The sequence below is a fragment of the Larus michahellis genome, chromosome 1 (assembly GCF_964199755.1).
Source record: "Larus michahellis chromosome 1, bLarMic1.1, whole genome shotgun sequence".
Taxonomy (NCBI): Eukaryota; Metazoa; Chordata; class Aves; order Charadriiformes; family Laridae; genus Larus; species Larus michahellis.
Genome location: NC_133896.1, coordinates 125592372 through 125618685, shown reverse-complemented (window position 1 = coordinate 125618685; position 26314 = coordinate 125592372). Strand labels below are relative to the sequence as shown.

General features: G+C 44.6%; 1 protein-coding gene across 1 annotated transcript; it reads right to left on the bottom strand.

Annotated features, from left to right (window-relative positions):
• Window positions 1–1317: 1317 nt before the first annotated feature.
• Window positions 1318–24842, bottom strand: UBASH3A (ubiquitin associated and SH3 domain containing A). The gene is made up of 14 exons (XM_074602658.1): window positions 24570–24842; window positions 21058–21111; window positions 19257–19443; window positions 16747–16945; window positions 15875–16044; window positions 14766–14974; window positions 13784–13910; window positions 11715–11823; window positions 10328–10450; window positions 9444–9536; window positions 8279–8423; window positions 4001–4107; window positions 3403–3509; window positions 1318–2512 (listed from the first exon to the last, which is right to left on the bottom strand). The coding sequence occupies exons 1-14, from the start codon at window positions 24680–24682 to the stop codon at window positions 2375–2377; spliced, it is 1881 nt and encodes a 626-aa protein (XP_074458759.1). The 5' UTR covers window positions 24683–24842; the 3' UTR covers window positions 1318–2374.
• Window positions 24843–26314: the final 1472 nt, after the last annotated feature.

The window sequence follows — 26314 nt, the reverse complement described above, 5'->3', positions numbered from 1 at the left end:
CCCTTGCTGGTTGCTGTTAGCATGGATGAGTGCAACACGGAGATGTTGCTCCCTCCCTCATCAGTGGGCTCTTCCCCTATATGCTGGTTTTCTTGTATCGTATGGCCCTTTTTCAGCTAGACCTCTGATGTGCAGCCCTCCCTGAAGACCACAGAGGAGCCATGCCACTGCCTTTGGGGCTCAGTGCAAAATCGTCCCACCACGCCTGCCCCTTGCCCCTCTCAGCTGACAGCAAGCGTGTGACGGGGTGAGATGCGGGGAAGTAACCAAGCCATGGTCTTCTCAGCACTGCAGTGTCATCCTGCTTCCCCAGAGAAAGAAGAGGCTGTGATGTCACTTGGGGTTTTTACCTTTTTCCAAGGCTGTGTCTGTAGCCACCCATCTTGTGTGCTTGGTCTGCAACCAGCAAGGCAGTCCTATACCCTTCCTCGCATTGCTTGCTAGCTAAAGGGCTCCTGTCTTGGACCTGGGGCCTTTGATTTTCACTTTAAAATTACAGTGTTGTTGGAAAAGCCAAGGCTCAAGCAACTTTGGCAGAGCTCAAACAACGTCACCAGAGCTGGAAAGTCAAAACAAATATTTTCAGGCACAAGACTGCGATATGAAATCTTCACACTGTGACTGTTCACTCAACTCCTGCTTAGATTTTGGCTAACCCAGATCAGGCTAAAGCCTGATGTATGCTGGGAGCAGCACCCTTAGGTCAAAGCAAGACCACCACGTAGGGAGGTCGAGAGGCAGGTAGGCCAGGAAGAGCTAAAGGGCCATTGTGCAGCCATGATCACCTGCGAATTGCTGTCTTCAGCAGCCATTCTCTTTTATCTGGCAGTTTCTTCAGAATCCACTAACTTTTGGAAATGGTATAGACCAAACCTCCAAGCTGGAGGGTATAAAACATCAGCTTACCCAAAAAACTTTTGAAGTGGATCCAACAGGAGCTGGACTGCTGAGGCTTTCCTGCTTCCCAGTGTGATACAGGGGACGCCTGCACCGTGATGGAGGAGGAAGGATGGGCACTCTCACCGTCAGCTAGGTAACTAATTCTTTTCTTTTGCTCACAGGTGCACAATGTAAAGAGTTACGGGTTATCAGTTCTGAAATCTTATGACTTGAATGGTGAATAAATGAATTAACATGATAAACTAATCTGGGCAAAAGGGATCCAAACAGACCTTGACACACGCCCACAGGTAAGGGCGCTTGTCAGATGCCTCAGCCCCAAAGGCTGAATGTTGGATGGGCTCTACCGCATGCCCTGATTGATGGCCAATGGCATGTATGCAGGAATATGTCAGGAAGGCGCAGGGAGACGAAGAGTGAAGATGAAAACGTTTTTAGTCATGTTAAGAGAGAAAGAGAAACCTCCACTTTTCCTCTCATTGAAAGAAACACTTGTGCTTTCCCAGAGTTAGTTATCTGACAGGATAACTGGAAAGGAAAAATACAAAGGAAAACAGACTGTGTAAAGGCATGTTCTTTTGTGCACAATTTTTTAGGACTACCTTCCCTTAATCAAACAAATCACCAAGAGAAAAGCTACAGAGACCTTTCGGGTGACCTGTCCAGTAGGTGTGTCCCCATTTATACAGTTTGACAGCACAAAGCAAAGCTGTTGTCCTGCGAGTGCCATCTCAGGAAGTGTTCAGCAGTTAGAGTTGCTCATGTCACGGTTTCATCACCAGTACAGTACTGCAGGACATCTTTCTTTGTCCCAGCAACCGTAAAGCGATAAGTTCAGTTTTCTTCAAAAAGGAACCATTTAGTCCCTTTTGCAATATGGATCACTTGGGAATTGCTGAATGAGGAGCTGTTGTGACAGAAAATGGACCACTTTGTTGAAGAGGTAAATAGTCAGTGTGGTATTTGCTCTCATGGAACTGGTGGAATGAACAGGAAGACCAGTGGCTTTAGGTAGAGCTGGTCTCCTCTTTGGATAGGAGATGACATTTTTTCCATTCCAGTTTCTTTGCTTGTCTGAAAATACCCGAGCACATAAAAAAAAGCAATTCTCACTGGATGTATTTTGGTCTTAGAAAATGCAACATTGTCTACTTTAGTGTCTTTAGCAGTGGAGTTTATAGTTCCGTGTTTATTCAATGTTGGTACTCTCAGAAAAGGTTAAAAGGTACTTTCTTCACCACCACTAAGTGAGTTAATTGCTCACTTGCACGCCAATTCCTAGGTTACTTCTTCTCAGCCACTGAAATGAATACAAAATTCAGGCACCAATCTTAGAAGTGTTTTCCTCTGCTTTGACGACTCAGAGAGGGTATTTCCCACCATCTGTAATTCTTCTGGATGAACCACTGGACTGTGCTGAACCATAACCTGTCTTTGGCTCATTTTTGACAACTGCAAAGGCAGAGCCGGCCTTCTAATCTTCCACGATACCATTTCTCCAGTTAAATGCTGCATTTGCTCCATGAGTTAATGTCTTCACTGGTGGGTTGACCATCTGCCACTTGTTCTCCTCTTTAATCTCTTCGCAGAAACACATGCCCAGTGAAGGGATCTAGGAAAGAATTTACCAGTGGAATTACTATCAGGGTCGTTGCTTTGACATCAAAGAGGGGGCTTTGCTACAGAAGAGAGTCGACCCTGAGACTGTTCTGGGAGGAGTTCATCTTGCCACTTCTGAAATGAACTAAAAATAGACTGGAGGCCTGCGGGGCGAAAGCTGAACTTGTGTCATCACCCCACATTCATACTTGAATTTGATGATCAGAACATATTCACTCCTTATGCAGACAGTGGTAGTAAAAATATATTTAATGGCTGAATTATCTGGTTGGTCATAACAAGGAAGATGGAAAGGAAAACTGGGGTGAAGAAATCTGGCACTGGTGATAATACACAGATAGACATAAAACCTTGGCCACCAAGTCTCAAGCACAGGGCCCACTTGTGAAGCTGGCAAGAAAACCCTTCTCCGCCTCATTCTGTAGCTAAGCGCCGAAGCTGTGAACTTACAGTGACTTGAAAAACACACAGCTTCTTAAAGAGTGACTCACTGAACGCATCTGCAGGTTACACTCACAACACCATGGGGAGGAGAGGGAAGGCTCTTAGCCATGTTTCTAAAGGAAGGAGGCTATCTCCAGATGGAGAGGTTTCCAAATGTACCTCTTGTCTGTGGGTATTACCTAGCATTAACTTTCCAGGGGAGCTGAAAATCTTCTCCAATGACTTAGCTGCTAGTCACATACTGTTCACCAGGAGAAAATCCTTCTCTTGACCTCCAGTGCTTTGCTAAAACTACATGAGATTCCTTTTGTAATGAGAAAGCTAATGCCATTGGTATTGGCATGCAATTACACGCATGTCTCGCTGTGTAAACAGGCTCCTTATTAAAAGTATAATAAACCAAAAAGAAAGCTTCCTGCTGAAAAAAAATCTTCTTACCTTTCGTACCGCCTGGGCAAAGTCACTGCTGTCTCTGGCGGGGAGTCCTATCAGAGGTCGGGTAAAAGATGCCAAGGAAGAGCCGTGGCCCACAATGAGGATGACACCTGATATGCCAAAGAAAGCAAAGCAAAGTAGTAACCTGCAGCACTGCCAGGTTACCCATCAGCAGATGAGAGCTGTTCATCTTTGCAGACCTCTGATTCTGTGGCAGGATGTATTGTGTTGGTCAGAAAAAATCTGGCGTGCTGTAGGCAGGCCAGCTAGTGAGAGAAAGCATTTGCTAAGAAAAGGGAAAAAAAAGCTTTCAAGAAAAGTCTATTATGTTCAGCTACATCCCAATGTAGAAAGACCCAACAAAGAGTATACTATTACAATTTAGTACTCTATTGTCTTCTGTTTAGTTTTGCTTTCTCGTGTCTATTCCATAAATCGCATGGACTTAGATTCAGTGTAACCCAGGACAAGGACTAAGAGCCTGCCTTAAGCTCTGTGCAGTATCAACAACTCATGTTAAATGTGCTTCTGCTGGCAAATCTCTGCCTGTTCCTGTTACTGAAAGTGTCTGACAGAACATACAAAGATCTGAAACCTTTACCTTTGCTGGGGCAGGCAGTGATGATCTGTTTTATAACCGCAGAGCTTCTGCTCACGTATTCTTCATAACTTTCCGATGGCACCAGAGAAGAGAGTGGGAAGTTACCCCTGACAATAAAACCACAAATATATGTTAATCTATATGAATATGGGGACACTGTTAGCACTATTGAATGACTCCACCAGAGAAGCGTTACTTGGTTAAAAGGCTATAGGTTTATCTACTGACCTGGATGACATACTGCTACCTCAGATTGCATGGAGCATTAGCTTCCCCCACAGTAATTTCTATTAAATCTTATGGCTAAATCTCATACCTCATAACGCGCCAGATGCAGGGAAAACCAGGCTTTAATAAAAGTTGTAGTTTACAGTGGGGATTATTTAAAGTAGGATTCATGCCTAAGAAAAGCTCGTGCTTTGAGCAATACTGTTGGCAAGGACCACTGCCCAGGTATGGGCTGCAGACCTGCAGAGTAGCCCAGCTCTAGCAATCCCGACCGAGTTCAAACCAAGGGCAAGACACTGATGATGTGAAAGCTTTCAAGATTACCTCAGTGTTAGTCTCCTTAATAAAGCAAGCAAATCAAAATCAACAAGAAACATGGCATATCTGCATCAGCTGGACAAATGGATAGTAGAAGACTTTAAACCCTAGAGTTAAAACAAATAAAATGTTTCCAAGGACATTAATCACAATGCACCACTCCTAAGTGTCTGAGCCTTCTTCTGTTTTTTCATGTCACCCTCTTAAATCTATCTTCTTCCAGAATGGGAGGCATTCACTGCTATGGCTGGCAAATATTGTTAGCCCTGTGTTGTGATACAATACAGGGTGTTAATTTTTTTTCTACAAACAACTGTCCCCCTTGCCCCAGTTTGATTGTCTCCTTATTCAGTGAATAGGCAGGAGCGAGATTAGATTAATATATTGTAGTAAGGCATGGTATCACAGTGTACTTTCCCAGGTGAGTCCTTGGTGTATTAAGTCAGCACAAGCGGCAGAAGTAGAAAATAGGTTGTAAAACCGTGTGAAAGGCTCATGTTGGATTGTTAATCATAGCTAATATTAATCCTGGCTAGGTCACACAAGTCTATATTGGGGTATTCAAAACTAGTCTGTCTTTTGGCAGAGCTGCAATTTTTTTTTAATGTGCTGTCCTGTTGGTACCTCAGTCCCTTCAGTATTAACCCTGTTATTAACCAGCTGTCCTGCAGCAAAACTGAGCATCCCCAGCACTTGCCCAGGTGGTTTCCAGGCCAAATAGCACCAGGAGTGCCCAGACCAGGCTAAGGTCCTGGTGGGAGTGCTGTGTCCAGCTGTGGGGGCTACAAGGCAAGTGAGATGAGGATTAACAAGCGAAAATCCAGAAAGGACCAGTGAACAGGGGTCCAGAAAGCACAGCCTACAAGAGAGAATGGGAAGAGTTCAGCTCAGAGGAAAGGCCGAAGAAGGCTGTGATAACAGTTTGCAAAAAGCTGTTATGAAGAGGAAAGGAAGGCCTTGTCCTCCATGCAAAGGGTGAAGAGGAAAGAAATAAGTGGCTTACACCGTGACTGTCAGTCTTTAACAGCAGGAATGGCAAAGGCAGAGTTTATCCTGATCTTGGACAGTGAGAACCTACCAATCCTCTGCTTCTGCCAGGGCATGAGAGGAGAGAGAGGCAGGGTTGATGCCACCCAACCTTAGCTGCCCACAACTCAACTGTCTGGCTAGGTCAAAGGAGGAAAGTAAGCCCCTTCAGAAGGCAATTTGTACTGTCTTAAGTGTCTGACATAGACTAAGACAGAAAATTGCTGTCTTGGGAGTCCCCTTCTTTCCACCAACAAGAAGGCTGCTAGCTAACCATCACAGGCTAGGCACCCAGTTCTTAGATGTCTGCAACTGGATGCAGTGAACCTCAAAGTGATTTCGTCTCAGCACACAACGCATGGGCAGTGAATATTTCAGCGTCACTCACGTTGCCTCTTAGAGGCACTGGAAACAGGAGAATTTGGGTTGGGTTCCCAACTGCTGACAGGGAGTGATCACGGACTTAACCTAGTTGAAGGTTGTCATTTGCAGTGGGTGAATATGGTAAAACCAGCTCCTGGGACCCAAGGATTTTGAACCCTGCATGTGATGGGAAGAAACTGGCATCATATGTGCAAGTTTATATCTCATCCACCCTATTTTTGCCTGGACCTGAGTGAACTGTGAAGGATCTGAAACCCTGTAGTTAGTACTGCTTCAAAGCTTCCCCTCTGAACTTCCCACTGCTCTTCATTTGCACCTTTTTCTATGTGGAAGTTTGAGGCAAGTGATTTTTTATCAAAAGAACCTAGGGAAAACAGTCTGTTGGTGGTAAAACACACCAGAAAGTACTATGATCCAAGAAAATGAAGGATTTCATTCCTCCATACAATTTCAAATTAAGCCAGTTTCTTGGCTGTAAGAAATGCATTAAGACGTGAGAAGTTTCCTTTCCCCCTTTCTTGTGCATATGGGAAACCCCAGAGATGCTCACTTTTATTATCTGAGTAATTTCCTGGATCTGGCTGTGCACTGCAAACACAGAGCAGCCTGGTTTGTGAGCAAGATGAGCAGCTAGATTGAATTGGAGGCTTATCATTTCCTGCCCTTCTGTGGTTTGCAAGCACTCAGAAAAGGCATCACCACCAAGTTGCGAGGGCCCCAAAGGGTCCTTGCTCAACACAGTACTAATCTTTGGGCAACTCAAGGCAAAACAACCCCCTTCCCTGACAGAATTTGGTGCAAACATCAATTCTAGTCAAACACTGCTGTTCTGCCTGCCCCCCAAAACCAGAAGGACAGCAGCTCTTGTAGCTGTTGCTTCAGTGACACCAACCTGTGACATTTCAGGCATGGAGCTGTGCTCCCTGCCACTTCCCAGCCTGGGCTCACCCTCTGCCATGGGGCAGACCTCTTGCTGCTGCCCTGCAGGCCCTAAGCAAAGGGCTTACTAACATTTTCTAAAGTCACAATTCTTCGTTGCTGAAAACCAGCATGTTATTTACGCGATAGGTGGTTCTTCACATTTCTAAATTTCTAATTGTATGAGGTTCAACAAGGTCAAGTGCCAGGTCCTGCACTTGAGTCACAGCAACCCCATGCAGTGCTACAGGCTTGGGGAAGAGTGGCTGGAAAGCCGCCCAGTGGAAAAGGACCCAGGGTGTTGGTCAACAGCCAGCTGAATATGAGCCAGCACTGTGCCCAGGTGGCCAAGAAGGCCAACAGCATCCTGGCTTGTATCAGAAATGATGTGGCCAGCAGGACTAGGGAAGTGATTGTCCCCCTGTACTCAGCACCACTGAGTGCCTCAAATACTGTGTTCAGTTTCAGGCCCCTCACTACAAGAAAGACACTGAGGTGCTGGGGCTTGTCCAGAGAAGAGCAACGAGGCTGGTGAGGGCTCTGGAGCACAAGTCTTACGAGGAGCGGCTGAGGGAGCTGGGGTTGTTTAGCTTGGAGAAGAGGAGGCTGAGGGGAGACATCATTGCCTTCTACAACTACCTGAAAGGAGGTTCTAGTGAGGTGGGGATCAGTCTCTCCTCCCAAGTAACAAGAGATAGGATGAGAGGAAATGGCCTCAAATTACACCAGGGGAGGTTTAGATTGGATATTGGGAAAAATTTCTTCACTGAACCCAGTGAAAGCTGGGTATCAAACATTGGAACAGGCTGCCCCAGGGAAGTGGCTGCGTCACCATCCTTGGAGGTGTTTAAAAGGCAGGTAGACACGATGCTTAGGGACATGGTTTAGTGGTGGACTTGGCAGTGCTATGTTGCGGTTGGGCTCGATGAACTTAAAGGTCCCTTCCAACCCAGACAATTCTATGATTCTGTGATTCTAAAGCGTGTTTCACATGAGCCAAAGGTAAAAACAAAACTCCTGGTCCCTGACACTAATGCCTATAATGCATCTATCTTTGTGTTTGACAAACCATGGGCCTGCACTGGAGGATCTGAAGGCAACACCAAAGCAGGGCTGGTCCCATGCACAAGTGTCAGATGTCTGTGTGTGTGCAGGTGCACCCACATGCTACGTGCGAGCAGATTCCCAATCGTGCGTGTGTGTCTGTGTCAGAGGAGCTAACAAATTTGATTCTTGGGACAAGACAGCTGACAGCATATTTTGGGAACAGATCACACAGGCTTGAATTTGGTCAGAATCGCCCATTTTTTGCAGTGTTCATAATGGTATATGACAAATAAAAAGATGAAGAGGCAACTCGGGGAAAAAAAGTACAGCTTTAAAAGGTAGATATGGAGCAATTACCTGTAACTTGTGTCTATTTTGTAAGAGGCCTCCGCCAGTTCTGTGACAGTCATGAAGTTAGGAATTACTCTGCTTGCTTCCCACTTGGTCCATTCAAACAGTCCTGGTTCCACCCTGATTTTGACTTTTTGATCTAATTTAAGCCCTGCAAGAACAAGAAATGTTTATTAAGAAGAGAAAGGCACACTCGAAGTGTTACATTTGTGCTGTATATTCTACCTTGTTTGCTGTAATGTTTTCATTAATGAAAAAGAATTATTTATTATCGAACAAAGGAAGATCGTGTTGATTAAATGAAGCCAACATTGTATTCTCGTCTGACTAATGTTAAGGCATTACAAATTCTTACATTATTGTTGTTATTTCTGGATCTCTCTTGTGATCTGCAGGGTACAGCAGAGAATAGAAGAAAAGACTGAGTAATGTTGCAATCTGAATAAACTTTAGACAGGAAATGTTTTTAACATCTTTATAAAGTATTTTGCTCACTGGTCCTCAGGTGGGGCAATAAATTGTCTGACAGTGTTAGAAATGGAATTCTCTTGTTAAAACACACATTATTTTGTTGGTTATTCTCAAGAGAGGTTACTCAGTGGCACTAGCTCCCAAAAGACATGCACTGATGTAAATGTGGTAATGAACTGTGAACCTCTGACAAACCTCTTGGAGGGGACAGGAGAGGAAAAAAGAGTGGGAGAGGGAGAGGGATAAGGAAAGAGGCTCTGCAGTATGAAGGAACTGAAGCAAAGGCAAATGGTTTTGAGAGAAAGCTGTCTTCCCTGATTGACATACATATCCTTCAGAGCACTGGAAACATTTGCTTTTTGGCTCAGAATATTTTCTGGCAGTGGTGATTTGATGAGCAGCTACTAATGTTGAATTCAACCTGATGTGAAGCGCCTCTGATATAACATCAGATTCCATTTTAACTAACGAAGACTAGAGTCAATGGGATCGCACTCTCCAGGCCTTACACATGGCAGCAGGTTTATTACTGCCTATATTACCAGATAGACAAGAACACCTCGTCTTCCCTGCTTAAATGTAACCATAAATAACCACAAATTTGTACATCTTCATAATTGCTCATCTCAGAGACTTCACAGAAGTTTGATGAAGATATTTTCGACATGGCAAAAGCACCTGGCCAGTTTTGCTGCCTTACCCTGCAGCACGTGTTGAGCTGTCTGTACGCAGCGGAGTGCGGGTGACGAGTACACGTAGCTGACTGTCACCTCCTGGTCCAGCAGAGCTTCCCCTGGATGGGAACAGCAAAGTGAGTTGCTCTTTTACAAATCACAACAGATGAGAAACTGCTACAAAATACTTCCTGCAAAAAACAGCTTGGAGCTTCTCAGGTTCGTTGACACGGGATACATTGACAGTCCCTTTCTATTCAGTTTTTTCACACTGCTGTCTGACTGAGCTCACTAAAAAGCTCATTCTAGATGCAACAGCAAGTGTAAAATGAGGGTTGGAGAGATTATTATGGAAGATTCGCTCCAAATCTGCAAACAGCAGTTAGGCATTTGTCTGTCCCCATATATCCGGATCATCAGAGACAAGCATTTGCACCAAACTTGCATTGTCACAGTCAGGCGCAGAAACAACTTCATCTGGTGAGCGAATTGAGTCAGACTAACCCATACCACCCACCCGTCAGGCATGATGAGGTGACCACAGTCTGCTGACCATGAAGCTGCATCCTCTGGCCAGCCCCTTCACTCCTCACCGCCCGTTCAGTGACAGCTGCATAAGACATTGGTCCCTTGCAGACAAGCAGCAGGGCACAGGTCATGTTGCAGCTTCTTCCTCTTAACTTTCTTCACCAGGAACTGGCAGAATGGGTCTCAAAGATGAGCAACCAGCCCCGCTCTCTATTTTACCATTAAACAAGATCTTGCAGTGGTTGCCCATAGAGAAGTGTTATCACAATGAGAGCTGCTAGGAAGGTTTTCTACTGCAAAGCCAGAATGAGCTTTTGCAGACGATGAAAGCCTGCTTCCCAAACAAACCCTTACATTTGCAGTAGGATATTATCCAACTTACCTATAAGCTTTGATTGGAAAATACCACAGCAAGATAAAGGAGGATCGCATTCAAAGTGCTTCACGCTGTCTTTCCGCTTCGGCAGGGTGGAAGGGAAGTTCAGATCTGCTCTGTAGTATTTTCCTGAAACGAGGTGGGACATTTTGCCACAGCACAAGGGAGGCAGCAGCTGAATGCACAGGTGGCATTTTATTAGAATGGCTTCGTTTCTTCAGAACGGTTGGAGGGCTGGTTATGAGAAGTCATCCCAGAGTGACATCTTGACTGGCAAATGAAACAGGTCGGGCCCCGTTCTCTGGCCACGAGGGCAAATGGTAAAGCAGGGCATCTGCCCAAGGAGCTAGTGTCTCATCCCTCCGCCTCAAACACCCACACTGTCTGTCCACTGGGACTGACTACGGGCTATGCTCTCCCCAGACCTCTCCTGGAAACCACGTGGGTGAGGGGGAGCTGCCATCAGCCGAGACCACACCAAGGAGAAAGGTAATAACTAAGCAGTTTTGGGGGGTCATAGGGCAGTGCCTGCACTCAGATGAGTCCAGGATTATTTCAGTACTACAGACATAGTGTCTCCCTGATGAAAAAAACTGGTGACTGCTATTAGCTTAAAGAGATCACGTTTTAAGGTCACAACACTGGCTTGGGAAATCACCTGTCCTAACAAAATAGCACCTCTTCTGCAAGCTCTGAAGGATCAAAATGGGGGAGGAGAGAGAAGATGGTAAACCATGAGAATTCAGCTTTGTGGGGCTCAAATGAAACAAAAATTCACTCCATATCGATATTCTTTTACTATTGTCAAAATGACAAAGCCCAATATTACTAATGAAGAAAAATGAAACCAACCAATTGATTATGCAGCCAGAAGGTGCCACCCTCATTATCTAGTGTGAATTTTGCACACTTAATATCAGAGATCTCCAGCATAACAAAGAAGACTTTGGGCATAAAGCTCTCCCTTCTGAACTCACACTTTCTTGTTTTCCTCCTTACTCATGACATGTATTTCCGTGTTCTGGGTCAGTTTTCTTCACCTCAAGACATACTTTTTTGAGAGAGAGAGCCAAGAAATTCAGCTTTTAATTTACGTCAGTGCTGACATCTCATTTCCACCATGGTTTGCTGTTGCTCTTCTTCCCCAGGTTTTACTAGTGACTTACTGTTGTTGTCCCAAATCATCCAACACAAACATGAAGGACTTTAGAACATCATGAAATACTGGTAACATGCAGGTCAAAGCAGTGCTGTACCTGACTTGCAATGTTATTCGCTCTTTTGTGTCAGTGTTTACATTTACACATAGGAGACGGAATCTCTTGTACCCCCGTTACTGGGGTTAATTGGTTTTGGTTCTGATTTGCTAAGATCCTTCCATTGTCTTACTCACCATCTGCAGTCAAGCACTGTTGAAGCCAAGATTTGCCAAAGACCTGATCAACTCTTTCCCCGTGGCGCATCACCAGCACGCCTCTTCGCAGGGTGGCATTCTGAGACAGCTGTGTAAAGAGGGTTTCTCATTACAGTATTATAGATAACCTGCATGAAAAGTCTGGATTCCTGGATGCTGCCTGATGGAGGAAGGAACAGCAGACCTGTCCTGGGAGGTTTATAACAAGCATAGAGTGGGGGAAAAAGGAGCTGCTATAATAGATGCCTACCTTTAGGACAATAGTAAGCCTGACCGGCTCTCCACTTGAGGCAAACGAAAGAGATTCCTGACCTTCACGGACTACAGATTAGGATTTAACTCTGTTTATAGTAGTGAAAGGTAGTTCTGATAACAGATCTTTTAAATACAGTGTGGAAAGACATTAAAATTTTAATATATATCATATGCTTGGCATAAACAAAAGAGGGAAACTAGCTAAGATTTAAGTGGTAATGCTATTTTCTACACCAGGACTAACACCAAGCTCATCGTTCTTTTCCTAATGAAAACACTACTTTTACAATTTTCATAACTTTGTGGCCAAGTCAACAGTGAACCCAAATCTCCTCTGAGGCCGCTCTTTAGTCAGATTGCATGGAATATCAAAGAAGTTCTAAGTAGTTTGGGGTTAGTATACAATGCATGTTAAATAAAGATGAGAAGATAAGGAGGAACGGGTCAAAGGCTTTAAAACTTTTTCAAGAGTAAGCCACTGCAGCGTTACTGCTGCAGCACTGAGGTTAAAGATGTGTATCTTCAGCAGCAGAGAAAGGTACTCTTAAGAAGTGGCATGAGATTTGGTATGTATTCTGCTAAACATTATTGCATTTCTGCCTCGAAACACAAATCAACCACCACAAGATCAGTGTTTAAAACTAAGGTTTTGTGGTCTTGCTCTTCTGCTTAGGAGGAACCCAGAGGCCAGGGAAACTCCTAGACTGCAGACGTGCACATCTGCAGAACGTGTTCCTCAGGCCAAGCAGTGGCTCTGCCACAGATCTGAGCTAGATAAGAGAGGCCAAGAGTAACCAAGAGCCAGTGGAAGGATGTGTGACTTGTGCAGAAGTTTCTGTCTTACAGTCGTACACGCAGCGTCCTGGGAGACCCCAGGATGGAAATTCCCTCAAGATTCCCTCAAGTTTCTCTGATAACACAAATGAACTTGGGATTATTCCCCAGCACAGCAAGAAGAGAGATCGTGGGGCCAGCAAGCACAAAGGGGTTTCTGCAGCATGTTGGTGTGCTGGAAAGGACTGGCTTGGCATCCCTGACAGTCAGAGCCAATAAGGCAATGCAGGAGCAAATGTGCTGAAGCTAAAAAACCAGATTCCTTATTTGTTTTACTCTTCCTACCAGAAGACCAGTGGAAAACCTGTGAAAAAAATTGATACATGTTGACTTTGAAACTGAGACAAAAATGTAATCCCGTCAGTGCTGCTAACCTTTCCAGCTAGCTGTTGCCTTGCTGCAGTCCTATGCAGTTATTTGCATTAGCTATGTATCTAAAAATACAAAAAATGATGAAACATTTACATGTGTTTAGATCTGGGACCACAAAACCCCCCAAGGTGACATCCATGGAATCTGGGCATAAAAGTAACAAAGAGCAATGAGCCTAATTCTGCTCTAGTTACTCTGCTATGAACCTATATGAAAGTCAGCAGAAGTTGTGCCCGCGTCTCACTTGTCGGTCTTGTCGCCATACCTCTGCACAGCTTGCCCCGTAAGGCTGTGCACAGAGAAACCTGGGCAGAGCGCTCATATGTAGTGCTGTTACGACAGGAACGAAAAGAGTTTTATGAAAGAAGGCAAGAGTAATGTACACCATATAGGTTACAAAATATTTATGAGATATTATACCATACAGTATGAGGGTATGAATGTGTGCATATATATGCGCATTACAACTTAACATGAAAATGTAAGACAGAAAATCAAAGATACTATTAAATTGACTAAACGCTTTTAATTAATAGTATATGTGCACAAGCACATGGTGAAGATAAGAAAAGGGAAAAAACAATTACCTGAAGAGAAAGTACATTGGTTACGCTCCTTGACATACTAGGATTACAGACTCCTCCATTCAGCTTTACGTTAGGTTCATTTTCAGTTTGAGTGAATAATCTTGAAGCTGTTACAAAAACATATTCCCTGTAGAAAAAGCAGAAGCAACACACACACACACACAAAATATGGGCGCATACACAAATAGAAGGGTTTTTTAAGTCATGATTTTGTCTACAGACACGTGTAAGTCTGGATTCACGTTCCATTCAATATTTTTTTGCACACTTACAATCCACTTCATTGCTTTGTTCTTGATTTAGAATCTGCCCAGTAAAAACGAGGCTAAAATAATATGAACTGACGGTACATATTGGGTGTAACCCTGCTAAAGTGCGAGCTTCAAACAGGAAATACTACCTGGTTGCCTCCTCTCTGTCTCTGAGGACTCAGTAAGAAGTGCACCTACACCTCCCTGCTTAGAAAAATCAGCTCTAATCTACAAGTAGCATCAGCCACGCTGTCAGCTGCAGAGCGAAGTGCAGGAAGCCAGACAGATGCCTGCTGATACAGGGTAAATCAACAAGATGAGGGTGGGCTCAAGGTGGTGGAGTAACCTTTGTGTGGTTTCATTTCAAGTTAACTTTGCAAGCTCTTGAAATAAGAAAAAAAGAAGAAAGAAGAAAGCAGTGAGCCAGGCGGAAGGCTCAGCCTGCCCGGCAGAATGTGGTCTTTTAAAATTCATTAGGATGTTCACGTTGTTCACGAGCAGAGGTAATCCCTTGAGCAGCTGAACTAATGAACTCTGGGTGTCTGTGGGTGTGTGTCCCATGTCTTTTCTTCCAGAAGTCTCAGCATCCCACCCAGGGCCCCACGACCACCCTCTCCTCTGCTCACGGCACCTCCAGCTCCCACCTGTCAGCCCACAGCTCACAGTGAGGAGGAACGCTGCCACGGATCCCCAGCAGGAAAAGCGGCTGACCCCACGAAACCCCAACTTACCTGTGCTTAACCCACGTGTCTGACTCGTTGGCCCTCTCAGTGTAGTTTTCGGGAAGAAAACCCCTGCAGCCGGTGCGATGCGAGGTCCCAATCACCCAGCCTTCGCTGACATCGGACTGCTGCGTTGGGTCAACATAGATGAAGTCCCCGGTGTTGATCATGAGTTCGTCAATGTTCTGGGGCTTGTACTGGAAGAGGGCCCTCAGCGTCTGGGGGGAACACGCCGCAGGGTCAGGCTGATGGCCGGAGCTTGCTGCTGCACGTGCCACAGCGGTTCAGGGGTTGCTTGCTCAACTCTCTAGTGGACACAGTGACCAGTAGTATTTTCCACTCCGCAATGTGCTCTTTAATGATACTTCAGCAGAGAAAAACAAAGGCACTACCACAATTGCAGTATGTGTAAAAATAGGCATTTAGTTGTCATAAAAATACTTTTTTCCTGTAAGCAGTACAGACTGATTTGAAAGCAGACATAGCAAAAGTGTTATCAGCTATTTTTGTGGTTACTTGCAACTCCCCTGAGTGTGACCAAAATCCAATATGAGACTTGTGGCAAAGCAATATATTCATCTGACCAAAAAATGTTGATCGTTCCATAATTTAAATCTGGAAATGAGAATTGGAAAAGTCTTGACTGGTTTTAACCAGGAGTCTGTTAAGCAGAAAATCATCAGCAAGAACCGTGCCCTTCTCACTGATATTTAATCAGCAGTTTTCATCATAGCTGGAACAATCAAGAAAACTAATTTTGCCAAATGGAATTTTACTGCAAAGCTTTGATCTTTTGATCTAACAAATTCTAGCAAATATTCAAACCTCATCATTTTCTGTCTCTCATATTTTGTCATGCCACGGTAAGATTAGGGCTTTTTGCTGGAGTTTGGAATTAGACCTTGCTGACATGAAGGTCAAGCAGGCTACCATAAAGGTGTCTTCTACTGATTCATGAGTACATTTTTTCAACCCGAAGAGGTACTTGAAACAACCATGTTTTTTGAAACACTGTACTGTGCATGCACTGCTTTTCTGAAAGAAAAAAAAAGGCAGGATGACTGTAGCAAAGAGTCTGACCATGGGCTCACGAAATTAAGTGAGTCTGATGACAGTACCTGGTAATGCACAAAACGCATGTCCCGTGAGTAGAGAGCAGCTACCCACTGGCAGGCCTCCCCTGGGTTAATACATTTGGCCAATTGTTCCAAAGTCTTCTGATGGTGAGGATAAAACTTGTGAGCCAAGGTAAGGTGGAGCTGCTTTAGGCAGGGCTTCACATGACAATCTAGGAATAGAACAATCACGTCACAACATGGAAGTGAAGATCATTTAAAGCTCTCTTCTTGTTTTGTTCTACATGCATTTCATGATACAGGAAATATCATAGTCATTAGCAGTAGAGTAGATCATAGTTTTGCTGAGTAACTGTTTTGCAGAATGTCATGGTTTTAATCATGCCAAAATAAGTCACAAGTCTGGACTGGATTTGCTCCCTGGTTTCAGCTGGGAGGAAAAAAATGAACAGGTTTTGAATTCCTCTCCCTGTCTGAGATGTTTTGAACACTTTGCTCCCAGATGAAGCTATTCCTGAACTATGTGCCTTCAGTCACCACTGGCGATGCAGTTTCTCTTGGATGTCACTGGAGGGGAGATTAGGACCTATTTCTCAGGGATGCAGTTGGGCCTTCAGGCTGGGCCATAGCAGCATGGCGATGGGGGTCTGGGATATTCCGATCTTGAATATCCCGATCAATGGCCTATCAAGTTACACAGACAACCATTTCAGCTTCTCGACAAAAGCACTGAGTCTTCAAAGTCTAAAACACGCTCCCCTAGCCATGTTATTTTCAAATCTGTAGAAGGAAAGGGTGTGTGCTAGCATAAAACACGAGCTAAGCTTCCCCAGAGACACAGGCGATGCTTTCAAATACCATATCTAAGCATCTGTGCAACAACCCACCCGCTTTCTTTCTGATGTTGGTCCTACCTGCCAGAGCTGAAGCCTCTGACGAGAATGCCAGAGCAAAATCTTTGAGGATATTTGCATGGCTGTCACCAACAAAAAAGCCAAGGTAGCTGGTGGATGAATGTAGTGATAGGGAAATGAATGGCGGAAAGCTCTGTGAAAAGCTGTCACCGACTCGCTTTAGGGTGTCATACAATAATTCCACTTTCTGGTCTTCACACTGAAAGAAAACAGAAGAAAAGCAGGCTTTACCCACTGGCTCAACAGCCACTACTGTAGCCTGTGTCACACAGTAATATCATAAAACAGTGAGGGCATTAGACTTCCTGAGAATGGCAACACACCTACGAACTTGCCTGAAATTCCTGGTATTAAAATCAGTAATATTGGGCAGTTTGATCATCACAGTATCCTGGTGCTATAATAGGAGATGGAGCCTTCTACCTGGCGGTGTACCTAGATTGGGTAGGAAAGAACCAGAAGATTTTACCATCTGACAGGTGTACAGTAACCTGTCTGAAATGAGGCAGGCACCCCAGATTTCCATCTTCAATTCTAAGTAAGAAGTTGCACCATTGCTATCGGACACCCGAAATCACTCTTGCTAAAACTTCAAGATCTCAGATGCTGAGCGACATACCTAGCAAAATTCGTGAGGCATCTTTGTCATTATGTTCCTTAATGCCCTAATGACAGCAAATTAAGGGATTGTACAGAGCCATGCTTCCACAAAAAGCATCAATTAAGTGATTTAAACAGTGAAGAGACAAAGATGAAATTTGTGCCGTCCAGCCAAAGACAGAAACACTGATGACGCTCCATTTCCACGCTGCTTTATTCTCCTGCACAGAGCTATTAGCTCCGTTTAGCCTTTACACTGGGTGAAGCTGCTGAAGGGGAAGAGCAGGAGAGAAGAAAGGAGCTCAGACCTGCTTACACCGTCTTTCTCTCGAGCATTTCTTAAGACACCAACCCGCTGCCTGGCAAGGCTCAGGCGTGGTGAGGAGAGATGCTCTGAGCAGCACCGGGCAGACTGGGCTGTGGGGAGATAGGTGTGGGTGGGATCCTGCACCAACCCAAATGCCGTGCAGCAGGGTCCTCTGGGGCCAACAAGTTCAGGAGCTGCAAGAGACGTGGGGAGTCAGGAAGCAGGAGAGGGCTGGGTCGGGAGAAGGAGGTGGGAGCCAGGTCAATGAGTCTCGCTTTCTGCCTGTGAGGTGCCCAGGTCAGCTCTTGCTGACAGCCGAGGAGCAGAGAATAGCACCAGAGGGTGCATTTATCCCTAGGAATATGCTACCTGAAACAGGGCTGAGGTGAACGAGGTGAAGGTTGCAATTCAGTCATCTCTTCCAGGGACAGGCCTTTAAACTTGACACCTTTCAACAGCATGGCATTTGTTATTAATTGATGATTTTTCTTCTGTGTAATTGTGATTAAAAGCCACACGGTACCCTGCTATTCAATATTTTGCAATGAAATACTCTTATTTTCACTGTCTATCCTTAGCAGCATGGTTTAGCATGAAAGTATGATTGATTAACATAATCATTTTGTCCAGCTGCTCTAGCTCGTGTCTGTTTCAGCACACCTCAGCTGCAGCTGACGTTCATGTGCAGCACCATCAGCATGCGAAAACTTCGTACCAGTTGGCTCCAGAGTTTTTCTAGACCTTTGTTGGTCTTTGCTGATACTGGCACATTCACCCATGTAGGAGAAGCAGCTCTGCTGGGAAGTTCTCTAGAGGGTTACCCGTCATTCAGAAGCCCAGCTAGGTGGACAGTAGCATCTCCAGAACCAGAAAACAGCCCACGGATTCCCGCTCAGGAGCCTAACTTCCTTGTTAAATTATTGACAAAGTGACTCAATTGCACTGTAGGGCTCCAGCCCAGCTCCCCTTGCTCTTTCCATCCCTGTGCATTCTCCTTCTCTCTTTTTCACAACATCCAAGCTTCAATAGAAAGGCTAAAGACTGGGACATGCCACCATAGCTGTGACCTTCTGGCTGGGGTTCTCGGGGGGAGGCAGGGGTTTCCCTGAGGCATAATACCAAAGTTGTCTACATCCTATGATAATGCTGTCAGTGTTGCACAGTTGGCTGAAGGCAGCCACAGCTGCCCTGGGCAGGAAGGTTTCACATCCTAGATCAGTGCAGCAATGAGCATGGTCTCTCTTGTCTGGCGATAGCTGTGTGTGTGGAGCAGTGCTTCCCACAGGTAGGTCCATGTGCAGCCTGAACTGCACGGGGTTGCTCTAGGTGGATGTATCACTCGGCTACCCTTGAAGCATCCCATTGGTCCCAGCATCCAGTTTTTAGGTATGAGAAGGCCTAAGGTGGGTAGCTAAAGCAGGTGGTGGGAAGAAAGCCCTGGGTGCCTGTGCAGAGGCTGAACATTCAAATATTAAGCAAACATGCCCGGACCTAGGTCATGTTAGTTTGATCACCAAGCAGAAGTTCTGGTGTAAGAAAACTGCCGGTGGTCCACTTTCACCAGTAGATGATATTTGACCCTTGCAAATCTTTTGTGCCTTACTGTGAAGAAGTCGCAGAGAGTGATGTGTGGAAAAATCTCGTGGGCTCTGTTTTTCCCGCACTGGCGCTTGCTCTCCTTCCAAAACTCTTGCAGGTGGTTATGCAAATGGCCGGTGGGACACAAGTAAAGAGCATACTCCTGAGGGATTGGGTCATCCAGAGAAGGATCATTGCAGTGGGAGTGCAACCTGAAATCAAGAGCGTATCACAGACTAAGCATGTGCACCACTTATTCTTGCTTCCTGTGGTTGAAGGCATTCATAGTAGAAACCAGAAAAAGGAAACACAAGGTTGTTATTTTCTTACAAACGAAAAGCTAAAATAAAAGCTCCTTAGAAATTTTTGCTGTGAAATGCTAACTAATGGAGAATGGATTTTTCTCCTGCTTATTTTTTCTGTACTTTACATTTTACTATGTGCCTTCACGTCTTTCAATGTCTGAAAATGGAAGACGACAAAAAAGATTTTTTTTAGGGTTTTTTGGGTTATTTTTCCCTCTTTTTCATGACAGGAAACAGAGGGCTGGAGGAGGAAAAAGAAGCAATGGTAGAAAAAGTTGAAGAATGCCAAAATGAGAAATAACTGAAGATTAACAAAATAACCAAAAAGAGCTACGATTTTTATTCAGCCCTTGTAAAAGCAAACAAAACAAATCAGAAAATGCACAAACAAAGATCAGAAACTCATATCCCACATGATGGTATCCTCCACTCTGTTCTGCACATGCTTATGTTTGGCTTCACAGCTGTTGGATTGGGAGGTGATTGTTGGAAAGCGTGGTGGCATCCCTGACAAAAACTTATTTGGGAAGAGTCTGCCGTTCTCAAATGTCTCCTCTGGCTTCTCACAAAAAAAAAAAAAAAAGAAAGAAAGAAAGAAAAAAGAATCAAATCAAGCCCAAAAAAAAGCACTACAAAACCCAGAAGAGAATGCAAGGAAAGACTGTGTTTAATTTGAGAGTGGATTAAAGCAAATAAATCAATAATCAACATACGAATACTCTGTGGAAGTCTTGGTAAAGAGGAAAAAATTTTGTACGGATCAAGACTAACAAGTGATTTTGACTCTAATGATACCTCCCTCTGACCATCAGCCTTTCAGCTTATTTTATAATGACCCTCTCTCAGGGGAAGAAGATGGGCTGTTTGCCTTCAGCCATTGCCGTTTCCCCCCAGGTTGTTATTGCATGCGTTTTTAAGTGCAACCGTGGGTTTACAGATATTTTCCCAATTCTCTTCCTCTTTTCCATAGGGACAGAGAGTCTAGGTTACCCCCTTGGGCCTTGTGCCTGGTGCCCATGGGTGCCCACCACAAGGTGCGAGTGCTGTGCCAAGGCAGGGAGGACATTCACCCCAGGGGTGCCTCCGAGCGCCTTTCCGCATGCGCCCCGGTGCGTGACCACAATCCTGGCTCGGAGCCTGGGAAGCCCTTGCAGAGGCAGTGCGGGGACCTCAGTGGCCAGAGCCATAAATAAGCAGGAGGCTTAAAACTGATGAGCAGTGTCTGGCCAGAGCAGCCTGTCCCATGAACTGACTAACATCACTGCTGCGAAAGCAGCTGCTTTTATCTAAGACTGCCTTTGCCTCCCCAGCTTTTTTGAGTTACCCTAGACCTTCTGCAAATAACCAATACAAATACAATTATTTCTTTCTCCATGTAAACTAAAATAACAAAAAACCCCAAAACCCCAGATGCAGGGCTTTTTATGGTAGCTAACTTAAAATTCAGTGACAATCAGCACATGAAGGAGGATTTTTAGACAGGCTTAATGTGAAAGCACTGTAGAAATTACAGGTACTTACCATTTTGCAGCATCTTCTATTGTCTTTTGTCCAGTAGCAGCCAAGGCTTTTTGCCTAGAAAAAACCAAAATGGATTAATCAGAATAACAGAAACAAAACTCCTAGAAAGTAAAGAATGGACACGCTGTGGTCACCAAGTCTATTTTCCAGCACAGACAGGACCTTTAACAACTAGGTTATTCCTGGCAAATATTAACATTCTTGACACCCTACAGACAGTTTTTTACACTGCAAGTCTTTAATTCCTTGAAGATTGGTAACCTGTCCTCCACATAGGATGTCCTCCTTTGTGTTCTGGAGGTGTTTCCTAAGCAGCCTTACGGACTATATGGATTTCCTTGGGGTTGGGCAAACCATCCATCCACGCACTGAAAGCGCAGGGCTTGCTCGACTCATAGGATGATGTTCTGGTTCAAGATGACAGGCCCAAGTCTATACATATAACCAAAGCAAAACACACTCATTTTGGGGTTTGAAAATCTGTATTGAAGATCTCCCACAGGCCATCAGAGAGCCAGATCTAAGCCACCATTTCAGCCCAAGATGAGGGACAATATCTCACATTTCTCTCTGTTAATACAATTGACATTCACTGGGATGGGATTTGATTCGCCTTTCCCTGTCTCACTAGAGCTTTCAAAATGCCAAATATGTGCTTCATATCAACAAGTCTTTGTGACTAAATGCTAGACGATGGGTGAAGGATTCGAGTATTGAAGTAGCAGCTGCACCCATTAACCCCATTTCCAGCCCTGTAACCCACGTACAAACTTCTCAGAAGAGACATGGAGGGGAGGTAGAGAGAGTGGACATGGAGGAAAACGTGCTAAATTGCTTGGCATCTGCTCATCTCTTTCCTTCTGTCTTGAGGCCATCCTTTCCGGACACTGGGTCTTGAGGGCATTGATTTGTTTAGTCTCCCCACATTTTTATCCTCCATTCATCCCTGCAACACCTGAGCAACCACCAGCAGCGCAACGAGTACATTAAACAGCAGGACTCAGGCTCATCCTGGGTGATTCCTCCCAGCCTTCTGTCTTCTCTCTAGTGCAAAAACTACATATGGGCTTGTTAAAAACATTGAAATGTACTTGTGTGTACACTGCCTGACTCTTCAGTGGGGGCTCAACATGGATGAGGGCTAACTTGAATCTTTCCACTCAAGCTTTACCTTTCTTCTCCATGAAGTAAATCAACTACCATGGCCAATTCAATGCAAAACCATGAGCTAGCTGGTCTAAAATTAGCCTGTGTCCTCTGTGACTAAATAGTCCTGCACATTTTCTTTCTGCCCCTCTGCTGGCTCCCCCTTCTCTGCCACATCAAGAGCGAACAACTGTGTTTTTGTCGTTCTTCCCACGCAGCCTTTCCTGCTGTATCCCGTTGAAATGTCAGTGTCTGCTGCTACTCAGCCAATGATGCCAAACTTTGTCAACCGCTTGTTACACCTCAAAGCAAGTGTTTTATCTCTTCATGCCCTGCTACTCCTCCCACTCGGAGGCAAGCCCTGTGCAAACAGCCCTGAAGCCAAATGGAGCTTGACTTCAGCTTTTCTTTACCACAGGGCCTACACGATCATGAATGTGATAAAGCAAGTGAGACCTGAGACCGTGGACTGTCACGCTGCTCAGTACTACCTCCTTGCTCCCTTGTGCTCCTCTCTGTGCCTCTTCCCACCTTTTGTCTCAGCGTATACATTGGCTGCGGGATGCTTTCCACCAGGGTTCATAGAGCCCTTGGCGTCCGGAGATTATTAGGCTGTAACTAGGCATCCTACGCTACCAAGATGAGCGGTGAAGACTGAAAGATAACACGTAGAATAAATTCTGTGTATACCAAATTCTCTGAGATAGAGAGTAGGAATAAACCATTGAAAATATGTGTTAAAAATACTGTCGTTACAGCGAGAATAAACTGCCTTTTCCCTAAAGCAGAAAACTGCTGATACAGTTCCGCTCTGCCGAAGAACAAGGGGAGGCCCATTTTGTGTGTCTGATGCTTGGCTCGATCCTCATATGTTTTGGTTTTGTTCTTTGGGGAAATGTTGCTTTGGTGTGCTGGTTCTACATTGTGGAAGATTTTGTAATGTTTCCACCCAGCCTTGTTTTTCTCAGGCCAGGACATCTCAAAAGAACAACTTTTCACTACGGTCGTTTATGGTTCAATCCAGGAATGGCAGACACAGCTAAAAGGTTTTATAAAAACACAATCAAAACTTTAAAGGTCTTAAAATCAGTAAAAGCAAATAAATTAAAAAATAAAGCACTTTTGGACATTTTGTCATTTTATGTCAATTTGCATAGTACTTCTGCCACTGCCTCTTGATTTTGACCTGGGAAGCAGCAAGCCAACTCAGTAACAGCAGCAAGTGTTTCAAAGGGGATTTGAAGAACATCACATCACACAGGATTAAAAATTCAAAAACTAGCCATTACTTTGGGTGTCCAAACTTATAGCATTATTAGAGAAACGATAATCTGGGTTTTCAGCTGCACAGCTAAAATAACACTGGGTATAATTGGGAACAAGGGATCCACAGTTTCCTTTTAAGCTGTGCCCATTGTGTCTGGAGTTGCTCCACTGAACAGAGATGTTCCTAGAAAAGCAACACAGCACTTACGGATGGAGCTCTTTCAACTTGGTCAGTTTTCAATGAAGAGTCAAAATGCAAAGATATTGCTCTCCTTTTTAAAATATTTTTATGAGGAGTTTTTTGACATTTAAATAAAAAGATTTTTTTTTTTAACAGTTTGAACTGAAGTGTCCATACTTGCCCTTCAGAAGTTTGAAAATCCTCCCTAAAACTTCCCTTTCTGACCAGAGCAATGTTTGGGGGAGGAGTGACCATGATGTTTCTTTTTTATTAACTTGGTTGGAAATGCTGCCACCAGTTATTCTCTCATTCACTGGGGTTGCCAAGAAGAGTGTCTGGTTCGTCACTATTATATTTTGCAGCTAGGATGTTCTTTTGGAACAGGATCCTGATTCAAGACAGGAAGAAAAAGCGACAGAATTATGTGGCATCTTGTTAAGGAAAGCTTATTCTTTTAAAACTGTTTCCAGTGACAAAATCCTGTAAGAGATCTTTGCCAGGCCTGAAAAAAATTTTGGATAGAACTTACAACCACATTGAGCTCCCGTATAATAACAGCGATAAGCAGAAAAAATGAAAGAGAATATATCCCAAGAGCAAACTTCGGACATCAACTTCGTAATTCGTTGTGAAGCCTCTCAACCTGAAGACATGGAAGGGCGCATGTCTTCAGATATACACAGCATTTATAAAAATGAATGCAGAGCAGCTTGTTTTTGCAATATGAGCAATACACACTGTTCTACAAGAAATTCAAAGGAAGACAGGTCTGATCCCTGTATAGGGACACCACTCCCACGAAGCAGCAGGCTCCCTTGATGAATAGACCAAGCTGCCTGCTTTCAAGATCTCATGAGAAATACCTCTTATATCTTAAGATGCCTCTTAGGGCGCAAAGGCAGCTGAACACATTACTCACGCGATATGAGCTGGGAATCCTTTGGCGAGGAGAGACTCGAGGAGTGCAGAGGTGCTTTTGCTCCTGCGCTTGTTGGACACCTTTGCATACAGCTGTGTCTCGGCCACCGCCATCTCCTCCGCTCTTCCCCTGACCGTGCGCTGGCTGCTGACAGAAACTGGGAGGTGGGAGGAAGGTGCGAGGGAGGGAGGGAATAAGAAACTGAGAGAGAAAAAGAGGCAGCTAAAAAAAAAAACAAAAAACAAAACCTCAAACCTCTTGCGATCTTTTCCGACAAAAGCTTACATCCTGTTTTCTTAGCGTCTGCATCTCCGAATTTTTGTCTTAGGGTGGCTATAAAAGCAGAAGGTATCTGCAGGCTTTTCCCATCTGTCCCAGCAGAACAAGACTAGCAGTCCAAAGGTAAACACCACAGAGAGGGTGAACCTGCTGAAGGGTCTAAGACTGGGTCTCCTTAGCTCTTCATTTTAAATTGTCTTCTGAAAGCCAAGAAATCCACCTGAGTTGCTACTGCAGCATGGGGGAGGTGAGCAGAGATGTACTGCAGCATGTAAGACATTAGTCTGTAGGCTGAATTCTTTCCTTTTGGGTTCAATTTTCATGTCCTCCAGTCCCTATCATACATGGCTCCTGCTTTGGTCTTCTCAGCCAAAGGCAATGAGCCAGCCAACTGTGCAAGGTCAAACTCAATGTCCCATCTAGACATTGTGCCCTAAGGATGGGGCTGGGGCAGCTCAGGGTGGCAGAAGGCACACGCCTGTCCATCCTGGTGATGCCAGTCCCACCATGGGAGCCTTTGCAGAGCTGTGCTGGCTGGTCCCCTGGGTTACCAGCATGGCCAGAGCTGGTGAAATTGTTGGAGCCAACTTTGCCTGACCTGGAATGTCCTCATTGAAAGTAACACTGCTCCCTGGGGAGGACTGAAATGGTCACCTGAGCTGCTGGTGTCCTGAAATGAGCCCTCACTTTCTCCCCCTTGGCTGAAGCCAAAGGGGGGAGCCAGTTTTGGCTGCCTCTCCCATCATCTGTCACTGAAACCCGGTGGGAAGAGCATCAAGTACTGTGAGCAACTCAAGAAGTGCAAATTTCTTTACACATCCTCATTTACTTTCTTTTTTTTTTCTTTTTTTTTTTTCTTTTAATGTCCTCCTGCGTTTCCTGTTTCCAAGGAAGCCTGCTGAAAAAGTGGCATAAGAGATGAGGAAGAACTTTTGATGCCACAGCCTAGATGTGAATGATTAACAGGAATGTGATCTGGCGTCCTGTCCTTTGGAAGCACCGGTTTCCACCAGGCACAGCAAAGGGACTAAACAGCTTCCCTCACCGCGGCCACATTCCAAGGAGGTGGGTTTTGTCACAGAAAACCTCTATTTCTCCCCTGGCCTCTCAGGAACCTTGTTTCACTTACACTGCCGTAGCTTTTTGCTTCATCTCTCCTCCTCCTTCTTCCTTCCGCACTCTCGGCTGTCATGTTTCTTCTTAGTAATAAAAACCAAACCAAATTATTGCTACTCTTGAGCATTTTATGAAGCTGAGCACACATTTTCATTTTCTAAATCCCAGAGTACAAATGAGTTGATACTTCAGAGATACGTGACACTGCTTGCAAGGTGCTTCCAAAAAATTGTACAATATTTAATTATAGTAAGAGTTTTCTATAACTAAAGCATGGGTCTTTTTGAAAAGCCCTCTTCAAGTGTGCTCTTCTCTGCAAGCACACACCAAAGGGCAAACCAAGCGAAGGA

Coding starts and splice junctions, on each gene's coding strand:
- UBASH3A (XM_074602658.1), bottom strand. CDS start 24,682: ATGGCGGTGGCCGAGACACAGCTGTATGCAAAGGTGTCCAACAAGCGC. Junction 19,444..21,057: donor ATAGAAGATGCTGCAAAATG/GTAAGTACCTGT, acceptor TCTTGATTTCAG/GTTGCACTCCCACTGCAATG. Junction 3,510..4,000: donor CACTGCCTGCCCCAGCAAAG/GTAAAGGTTTCA, acceptor TTGGCATATCAG/GTGTCATCCTCATTGTGGGC.